We start from the raw sequence: 10,687 nt of genomic DNA, 5'->3' as shown, positions 1-10,687 counted from the left end.
CCTGATCCTGTATCTGTGTGCTGTAATGAAAGCTCATTTCTAAAAAAAAAAATAGATGTTAGGAATGAGAAAAATAAAACCATTAATGAAACTTAGCTATAAAGTAAGTCAAATTATAAGATAGTAAGTCATAATTTTGATTTACTATCATAGTTTTGACTTTTTTTTAACTTAGTAATTTTAACTTAAACTTACTTCATTTAAAAGTCTAACTTATTATTGCTTGCAGAAAGTCACAAAAAGTGATGTTTTTATTTATCTCATAAATATGACTTAAATTCTCAAACTTTTGCTTTAGAGAGACAAAGTCCTGACCTATTTTTCCTGGCAGAAACTGGCTTCCACGGTGAAACACTGGGTTCAGTCTATATGCAAGTGTATCTTCTGACCTATAAAATGTTGACATTGACTTTTCATTGAAACTCTCATACAGTATTATTAATCTGTTTTCTTTACCTTGACAGACACTGCTCCTCCACGCCTTTCATGCATGTAAACGTTCTCACACTAAACTGGTTTAGTGCAGAGTTATATTTCCTGTGATCTGCCACAGATTTTCATTAACTACATGAGACATGGTTTATTAACTGTGAAATTCCAAACTGGTGGAAAAACGTCTGGGAATTTAATATCACTGCTGAGGAGGAGAGATCAAGGCATTGTGCTTTCTATGCATTCAGTGAAATAAAAATACATTATAAGGCAGAAATAAGCACTGAAGAACTACTTCTGGAAGTTGATAAAACATCTTATAGCCATGACTGGATTCACCTGTTAGAGGGGATAAAATGAGCTGCTGAGTCCCTCCTGTTTCTTCCACTACTGGCCCCGGGTCTGCCCTGTGGTAACTGGAATAAACGCAGCACAAAATTGAACCCAAGTCTTAAAACTAAATTTAGGAACCCTGTTCATCACAGGACCTTAATATCAGGAAGTAAAGCAGGACTGCCCCTAGGCTTTCATCATGCCAGCTGATATTGTACTTTTAATTATTGTAACATTTTCAATTTCATAAACAAAAGCACAGTGGGGCAGTGTGCCTACTTTGACTAGCTTGTGTAATCCAGCATTGACAATTGTAATGGATAGTGCATTTCTTTCTATATTATATATTTTGTATACACTAAAAAAAAAGAGTGCTGGGTTGTTTCTCTAAAGACATTGTTGGGAAAAAATATTTTTTGTGCATTTATATTGATTTTTTGAGAGTTTTCTCAAAAGGCAAAAAGATGGTTTAAAATTGAGCAATACATGTATGTATTTAAAACTAGAGCCAGAATAGTTAGATGATTCATTGATTTGTTGATTAATGGAAAAATAACCTGCAACTATTTTAATATTTGATATTATCAGTATTTTTTCAGGCAAAAATAGTGAACAATGCCAAATATTCTGATTCCAGCCTTTTTCATGAAATTATTTGCTGCTGCTCTCTGTCATATAGCATTGTAAACTGTTTCCTGAAAAAAAGGGAATAATCACAAAAATAATCAGATTAATCGGCAATGAAAATAATCATACTCAATACTCATTATACTCAAATATACTAGGCTAAATATAGTCTAGTCACTTTACTGATAACGCCTCTATTAAATTTATTAAACATATAAAACGTGTCCTGAAATTAATGGCAATCGTTCTGTTGTGGGTGTGCGCAGACGTATAATGAGTGACAGCCGAAAGGACCAATAGAAGAACCGATATCTCTGCTCAGTCTTCTGGACCAATCAAAATCGCTACAAACATCACTTCAGTTTGTCGGACGTCCTCTGATTGGCGGATATACTCGGTGGGCGTATGTGACCGTCTCCTCGCCCCCGTCATGCTGAAATAAGAACGAGGAAGTGGAAACCTGAAGTGAAGTGTATCACCGTGTGAGCTCGACTGTCATTTGGACACTTTTAACTTCACGGTGACTTTAACCGCAGAGCACAATGGCTAAGTAAGGATCTTTTACTTCTTTAGATTAGGGAAAGTGGAGAGGCTGCAGCTGATACTCGGGGTTAAATAATTGTGCGCTATGTAGTCGCCTTTTTTTTTATTTCCTGAGAGTAATCTTGTAAATGGAGCTGTTAGCTTGTTAGCTAGCCAACCAGCTTGAATGTTTAGTAGAAATATGTGTGCCATGGCATTTAACGTGAAATTTGAACGGGAAAGCCGACATAGTGTTTGTGACTTTTAGCCCATGTATTCATTTCCTCGCTGCAAAACATACACTAAACATAAACCTGCTCTGTAAAGAAGATATTAGGGGATTTATAAAGTGCGGAGTGTTGTTTTTCATGTTGGTGGACCAGATGCCCACCAGAGCCTCACAGTAAATATGATTAATACTCTTGTTTTCACAGAGCAGACATTGCACTGATTGGTTTGGCTGTCATGGGCCAGAACCTCATCATGAACATGAATGATCACGGCTTTGTGGTAAGATAATGACTGAAGTGTTTATTGTAATAATTGTATTTGTAGTTCTTTTTAATAATTGTGTGCCTGTACTTTGCCGGACTTTTCGATTCCATGCAACTTCATACTTATGCTCCATACATTTCAGAAGGAAATATTGTACTCTCTACTCTACTGCATGTATTTGACACTTGTAGTAAACAGTTACTTTGCAGATTAAGATTTTCACATGCTCTCATTTCAGTAACTATTTGAGGCCCAAAAAGGTCAAATTGTCCAAAAAGTTCACTAAAAAGTAAGGTTTAAGCACAAAATCCAAGAAAACAGATCAGTGAGTCAGAACAGTTTTTTTCTTCTTTCCTTGCCCATTAATAACCTCACAACCCCTCAGATTCATCTGGTGACCCTTTGGAGGGGGTCAACCCTTATGTTGGGAGCTAGTGGATAAAACTATGTAAATAAAGTACGGAAAACTAGCTCCACCTTGTGCAGCTACAACAGTGAAATGGTACTTAGATATTAGTACATTAGTATCAACAATTTTATAAAAATCAGTCAGAGGGACCATTTTTCTGAAGAACGAGTACTTTTACTTTGATAACTTCAAGTTTGCTGCAGAACTTTTACTTGTAATGGAGTATTTTTACATTGTTGCTTTGGTACTTTTACTTTAATAAAGGATCTTCCACCACAACGGTTGCCAGTCAAGCTTGTTCCACTATCCACTTTTATGTCAGTCAGTGCTCACCAAACCTCTCCTACAGGTCTGCGCCTACAACCGAACTGTGTCCAAGGTGCATGACTTCCTGAAGAACGAGGCCAAAGGCTCCAAGGTGATTGGAGCCGAGTCTCTGGAGGACATGGTGTCCAAGCTGAAGAAGCCCAGGAGGATCGTCCTGCTGGTCAAGGCTGGACAGGCTGTGGATGACTTCATCGACAAGCTGGTCGGTAGTTTGTGCTGGATTGCATTGAAATCAGTTTTGTGAAATTGAGTCGTGCCAAGTTAAATGGATTGTTTGTTCTGCTTTTAGGCGCCTCTTCTTGAGGCCGGGGATATCATCATCGACGGAGGCAACTCTGAATACAGAGACACAACAGTAAGTAGATGTTAATCACTGCTTAGCAGAAAATTTTTAAACTTAACTGAGTATATGCTCATAGTTCTTGTGTGTTTCTGCTGTACAGCGGCGGTGTAATAGTCTGAAAGAGAAGGGCTTGCTGTTTGTCGGAAGTGGAGTCAGTGGTGGAGAGGAAGGGGCACGTTATGGACCCTCACTCATGCCCGGAGGACATAAAGAGGCCTGGTGAGTCATCACAAACTCTACTCGACTCTTTAGAGGGTTTATTTATCCACGTCTGTAAATTTGAAACACTAGCTGTTGCTTCCATTTTAAGGCCACACATAAAAGACATCTTCCAGGGCATCGCTGCCAAGGTTGGAACAGGAGAACCTTGTTGTGACTGGGTGAGTGGAGGATTTTTTCAGTGCACATAATACTTACTACTAACTTGATTAGCAAGGATGTAGAAGCTATTGGTACATGACGTCATCTCACAAATACTCTGTCTGGTTTGCTTCTGCAGGTTGGAGATGAGGGTGCAGGACATTTTGTGAAAATGGTCCATAATGGCATTGAGTACGGTGACATGCAGCTGATCTGTGAAGCCTATCACCTGATGAAGGATGTTCTGGGTATGGACCATGATGAGATGGCAAAGGTGAGCTTGTTATACCTGTATGATGTAATCTTGACATGTATTTGTTGTGCCATTCCAGTTCTGTAAAATCAATTGTTTTTAAAAAAAAAAAAAAAAAAAAGGGTCTGAATTTATTTCATCATATCATCTTATCACACTGTGGCTGAAACACTCAGGCTTTCGACAGCTGGAACAAGACGGAGTTAGACTCCTTCCTGATCGAGATCACAGCCAACATCCTTAAATACAGGGAATCTGATGGTTCACATCTGCTGCCCAAGATCCGTGACAGTGCCGGACAGAAAGGCACAGGGAAGTGGACGGCCATTTCAGCCCTGGAGTACGGCACGCCTGTTACTTTGATCGGTAAGAGGGGGAAAAAGGGAGACAAGGAAGTATCTGGCTTCCTTCTGCTGCTTTCAGTAAATTGTGTTTGTCATGATGACATGGCAAAAGCTATTACGTCACTGTTAAGTTAAGGTTTCAACATGGTGTCAACATATTAAAGGGCAGCAGGGAAGATCATCAGAGGTGTTGGGCTAACATTTAGTTTTATCAGTTAGCTAACACACAGCAAGGCTAGTGAGTGGGGTCATTATGCAGCTGCCCCTAAGAAGATTGACGGCTTTTCTAGTGACTTCTTCATCTCAGGTGACATAAAGGGGATTTGGCTTTGGTCCTTGCTCTGACTGTATGACAGTCTGTTTCATAAACAGCCATGGAGGTCAGGATGCAGGATCAATAATCCCTCACAATCATCAGATCAGCTCTGCGGAGTTCCTCTGAACAGACACCTGTTAAGAGTGCAAATTGTAAATGAAAGAATATTTATGACAGACTTTCTGTAAAAGTCCAATAATGTATCCTGTCATTAAATCCCACTGCTGTTCAGATTAGATGTTTTAAAATGATCTGTTTGCTCGTTCCCTGTTAGTGCTGGAGATCCTCTTGTGATAGAATACAAAAGGCCTCATTGTATGAGAGCTGAACCAGTCGGTGCAGAGCAGGCTGACAGGCCAGTACAGTTTGCACGGTGGATTTCTGTTCCCAGCAGGGATGACATTCCTCACCAGGATAGTTCACTGGGCACATTTTCTCTCAGTCACTCTCTCTCTCTCTGCCTGTGGGTTGCTTCACCTAGCTGTGCAGTTTTAGCAAGTCATGGTTACTCAACAGTTTTCTGTCCTCTCATCTTGATACAGTTGGTAAGCTAATTCTCATATTTTAATGTTGCAACTGACAGGCCCTAATTTATTTTTCAATGTAGTGGCAACTGGCAAACCTTGCTATTACCACAGTGTTATTACTGTTATTATTACTGCTAAGCATAGAGTTTCTGCAGTGTGGCTGGAGACTGGCATCATGTAGCAGAATCTATGTAATAATTAGTTGTGAGAGGTTTTAGAAAATTGAAAAGAGTGTTTAAAAAGTCCTAGTGTTTAGATTGCTTTCTGTTTTTGTATGCAGAAAGCTAATCTTCCCTCTCTGCCCCCCCACCTCCCTGCCTCCCTCCCTCCCTTTTGTGTCTCAGGGGAAGCTGTCTTTGCCAGATGCCTGTCCTCTCTAAAGGATGAGAGAGTGGAGGCCAGCCGCAGTCTTTCAGGGCCACAGGGGGTCAAATTCAGCGGTGACAAGGTGGCCTTCCTGGAGGACATCAGAAAGGTAGGACACACAGTATATGGAACAGTTTAAAGCATAGAATCTGGTGAGAGAAAGGCTAATGGATTGAAATATGATTACACTGGTATCATTACAACGGCAGACATGCAATGTAAAATGTATTACTACTGAAATTCCAGGTCTCCTCAGGAAAACTGTCGTCCAGTGTCACAGTCACTGAGAGGCTTTTCTGAGTAACTCGTATTTAGACATTCGGGAGAATTTGTTTGTTCGCAGCAGGATTACACAAAAAGTATTCAACCACTTTGTACCAAACCTGGTGGATGGATGGGGAACAGGCCAGTGAAGAACCCATTCAATTTTGGTGCTGTTCCAATTAAAGGGGCGGATCCAGGAATTTTTTTTATTACCTTCCTGAACATTGCGAGATAGGGCATTTTTCTGCCTTTTCATCAGTTTCTCAGGAAATAATGTTTGGATCTTGATGTAAAAGATCAGCCATATGAATGTGTTGACATCTACGACTTTGTACAATTTCAGTGCTGATCCAGATAATAATCTGTTCCACCAAGTTGGGTGCAAAGCGGTTCAATACTTCTAGTGGAAGAAAATGTTTAGCTGTATTTCCAAATTGCATCTTCAAACTATTAGTTAGTATCTACACAACCTTTGGAAGTGATACTCAAACAGCATTTCGGCCTGTAGACACATTTGATGAAAGTCTTGAAAGTCAACATTTATGAAACAAAGGTTTTGAGTGTTTTAAACATTTGCTGCAGCACTGAAATTGTAGTTATCCTGACATAAGTACTAGAGTTTGTGCAGAGGGGACTGTGTGATCTCTGCTGATGGTCCCACAAACATCTGCAAACACTCTGCAGACCTGCAAGTCTTAGCTGCTTGAATATAAAATATTTCTTTTTTAGCTGTTACTTATACTCATTTCAAATTATGGCATTACATCAGGATGAACTGATTCATGTTTCTCTCTCCAGGCTCTCTACGCTTCCAAGATCATTTCCTATGCGCAGGGCTTCATGCTGCTGCGGCAGGCTGCCAAAGAATTCAACTGGTCCCTCAACTACGGTGGGATTGCTCTGATGTGGAGAGGAGGCTGCATCATTCGAAGGTACATTTTACCTCATTGTGTCTTCAGATCACAGGTTTGCCTCACTGCTGCCTTGTGCAACTTAATGTCAACAGGGATCTTTCACACAGTGGTGAAAACTGTGGTTAGGCAGGGGAAGAGAGAACTTCTCAAAGTCAAAAGTTTTTGTTGATGTAATTCACTTTGGATTAATTGCTGGACAAACATAGCTGAGGAGAAATGATAAATCTTCCTCATTTCTTAAAGGAAAAATCATAAAGGAAGTAATTAACTCTGTCACTGCCCTGTGTTGTAATGCTGGAGTAAGAGATCTAGATAAAAGAAATGTGACCCTTAAAAATCAGACTGGGTAAAAAATGAGGAAATTATAGTTGTGACACTGGTTTGCTCTTGTTTTGTGTAATCTTGCAAAGACATTGCATAAACCTAAATCAAATATAACACTGAGTATAACTTGCAGTGTGTAGCTACCAGCCAGTCTGTAGGAAAAGAATTTTCAAAGGGCATTTGAAGTTCGATTACAGTTATGTGGGGATATATATTTTAATGCAGTCTAAGAGTTAATCAGTTGTTTCTCTGTTGCCACTGTTTGCTCACACTTCTCTCTCTCTCTCCTTCCCACCAGTGTCTTCCTGGCTAAAATCAAAGAGGCGTTTGACAGAGACGCTGAGCTGCAGAATTTGCTGCTTGACAACTTCTTCAATAACGCCGTGCAGGACTGTCAGGTATGAGGAAGGAGGAAGTGGCCAAAAAACAACCTGCAATAGCCATATTGACAAAGACATGCAAAACAAGTTATTTCCTCTTTTCAGAAAAGAAAGGAGTGAGGCAAGAGTACCACTTGTTGAATTAATCGTCAGCTGTCTGAGATACAGTTTTCAAGTCTAGTGATTTCCTTTTATGTTGTATTGTTGAGGAAAGGACACAATGGATTTATTCATATTTTAAATTTTTCATCCAAACTGTCTTCTGAGACTCAGTTTGTGATTGAAGTCTTTGTTGCGCCTGTGTGTGTGTGTGTGTGTGTGTGTGTGTGTGTGTGTGTGTGTGTGTGTGTGTGTGGGTGACAGGGGGTATTAACACAAAGATGTAAGATGTAGCATGTGATCAGAGATCCACTCAGATCCAGCTGGTATTAGACATACTGTCACACACACCTGAGATCAGCAGCAGTAGAATGGGACTCTGCCCAGTTTAGATGGAAGATGATTTGGAAAGGGCTCAAGTTGGCTCTTGGTTACTAAGAACTGAGGGGCGTTGTTAAGTTCTCTTGCTCATGACCAGATTCACACCACCACCAAATGAAACTGGCTCAGAAACATAATGAAGTTGGTAACCTCTTTGATGTCTTTCTTTAGGTGTCATGGCGCAGAACAGTCAGCACTGGAGTCCAGCATGGCATCCCCATGCCCTGTTTCACCACCGCTCTGTCCTTCTATGATGGCTACAGGCACGAGAAGCTTCCAGCCAACCTCCTCCAGGTAAGACCACAGTGGAAGCTCAAGTCCACTGGACATATGGCCGAGTGTGGGCGTGTATCAGATTAAAGAGACCACGTGCACCTGGTGTGTATTTGTGTTGGGCTTAAAGACCCTGACAGTGGACTGTGTTTGTTTGTAATACTCTACTCCTCTGCCCTTGGACACAGTTTTTGAATCTTTGTCAGCATATAAACACAGAGCTGAAAGAATTAGTCAATTCTGATCATTTATCAAGCGAAAATGCAAAACATTACTGGTTTAAATAACTGATTTAAATATGAGGATTTGCTGGTTTCATGTTGTTTATATCATTGTGCATTGAATATCTGTTTGTTGAACAAAACAAGCAATTGTATTTTAAATTAAAATTTTATTTTAAATTAAATTTTATTTAATTAAACTCTAATTAAATTAGTCGTCAGTTTTATTGCTATTTGGAAGCAAATCTCGTCTCTTTGTGGGTATCAGAGGATGTTTACATGTTTTTGTTTTTTTCTCTTCAGGCCCAGAGGGATTACTTTGGAGCTCACACGTATGAACTGCTGTCAAAACCCGGTCATTTCATCCACACCAACTGGACGGGCCACGGTGGAAACGTCTCCTCTTCATCCTACAATGCTTAAGGATCATCCTCACCTCACTCAAAAACACATAAGAAGAAACGCAGAGGATGAGGGGAAGTTAGCTGTGAGAGAAGACATGTTACACATTCCATCTTTTAACCATACAACCACACCCCAACAGTGTCCTTCATCCATCTTTTTACTCCTTCAAAAGGGATCTTGCAGTTTTATTTATCAGGAAGTGGAATCATAGATTGCGTGTGGTGTAAATTCTCCTTGTGTGTGTGTGGTGACTCTTACCACAGTCACAAGAGGGGGCGCAACAAAGTGTTTACTCTGTCTTAATACTGGATATCATGCTGGCTATCAGGCTAATGTTCACCAGTCATGTCGGGCCCAAGGTTCACGGTGTTAACACTGGATTAAGGTGAACCGTTGCACTGTACTGTATTAGGCTAAATAAAGATTTCAATCCCTTTATAATTAGCTTGTATGGTCCTTACTCTCTGGCTTCTGTAAACAGGATTGGAGTGTGGCAACAAGTGACATAAGTTGCCTGATATATAAACAGTTTAAAAAAACCTGCCTGGTGGAAGATAGACACTTTGAGCCACTGGCCTCTCAGTGTCTATCAATACATGTCAGGTATGGATATATACACTAAGATATGAAGATATAATACAAGCTATAAAGTGCATACCTCCATTAAGGCTGCACAGGCCACACTGAGTGTAAGTACAGTGGCACATCAGAAAATGGTGAAAAAAAAAAAAAATCTGATCTAACTTTCCACAAAATTTAATTGAAATTTATCAACAATATTTTTTGATAAATCTCACCATCAAACAGGAATGTATACATGAGCCCCTTGTCAATAATAATTATCTAGTGGTCACACAGAGATGGGCACTGGCTCTGCACTTGTTACACTGTCCAGCAGGTGGCCCTGAGACCCTGTCACATGTTTCTCAATGCACAGCAACAGTAATCCATTAGAAGAAAACTGAAAACTACAACAAACCTTTCACTGTTTTGGTTATGGAAAGACAGAAGATAGAAGTGGCACACACACTAACATGAAGACACATACAGCATAATGTAAAGTACAATACCGTGGCTCTGCAACAGATACTACTATAGTGAATTTCTTGATACTGCCAGAGATATATTGATTCAATAATATTCTTAATATTTGAATAAGACGTGAGGAAATATTAACACTTTAAACACAGCAGTAAAGCCTCAAAATTACCATAGGTTCAAATGATAACTTCATAAAACTCAGTTATGAATTCATCTAAGGTAACATTTATCACAGGACTCTTACATTAAATTGTACAGTTGTTGCTGTATTCCCCCTCCCAACCTGAGGGTCAGGACCTCTTGAAGAGGATACAAGATAAAACTGAAGGAGGAGTGATGGGACATGGAAGACAGAAAAATACTGTGTGGACAGTGTATAATATAGTGGATCATGTTACCTCTTCAAGCCTCAGTCAGTTGTTCCAATGAAACAACCTCTGAGGTTTAGGAGGGGAAAAAATCAGTCTGGTTAAAATGTTTGCCACTCATTGACACAGTCGACCTGTGATGAAGAATCACAAGCAGATACTGCTTCATGAGGCACCTGGCGGCATTTGGATTAAGGTGCAAACCATGAATCACAATGTCCTCGGTTCACATCTTTTTGGGGACTTGTTGGCTGATGGATAGAGGCATAAAGCACTCCAAAGAAAACTGGGGGGGTCACCAGCTCAATAGGTTTGGAGTCATATACAAATTATATTTGACTAGGCAACATAAACTCTGCTGTC

At 40.0% G+C, this 10,687-nt stretch overlaps 1 protein-coding gene across 1 annotated transcript; it reads left to right on the top strand.

The window, feature by feature from the left end:
• The first annotated feature begins 1,846 nt into the window (after positions 1-1,846).
• Positions 1,847-9,360, top strand: pgd (phosphogluconate dehydrogenase). Its single transcript, XM_022741557.1, has 13 exons — positions 1,847-1,942; positions 2,349-2,424; positions 3,168-3,347; positions 3,435-3,500; positions 3,589-3,707; positions 3,799-3,868; positions 3,988-4,122; positions 4,278-4,467; positions 5,633-5,763; positions 6,717-6,850; positions 7,455-7,554; positions 8,188-8,310; positions 8,814-9,360. The coding sequence occupies exons 1-13, from the start codon at positions 1,935-1,937 to the stop codon at positions 8,931-8,933; spliced, it is 1,452 nt and encodes a 483-aa protein (XP_022597278.1). The 5' UTR covers positions 1,847-1,934; the 3' UTR covers positions 8,934-9,360.
• Positions 9,361-10,687: the final 1,327 nt, after the last annotated feature.

This window comes from Seriola dumerili, unplaced genomic scaffold (assembly GCF_002260705.1).
Source record: "Seriola dumerili isolate Sdu_G_001 unplaced genomic scaffold, Sdu_1.0 BDQW01000056.1, whole genome shotgun sequence".
NCBI lineage: Eukaryota > Metazoa > Chordata > Actinopteri > Carangiformes > Carangidae > Seriola > Seriola dumerili.
The sequence above is the reverse complement of the archived record's forward strand: the minus strand, read 5'-3'. Positions and strand labels throughout refer to the sequence as shown.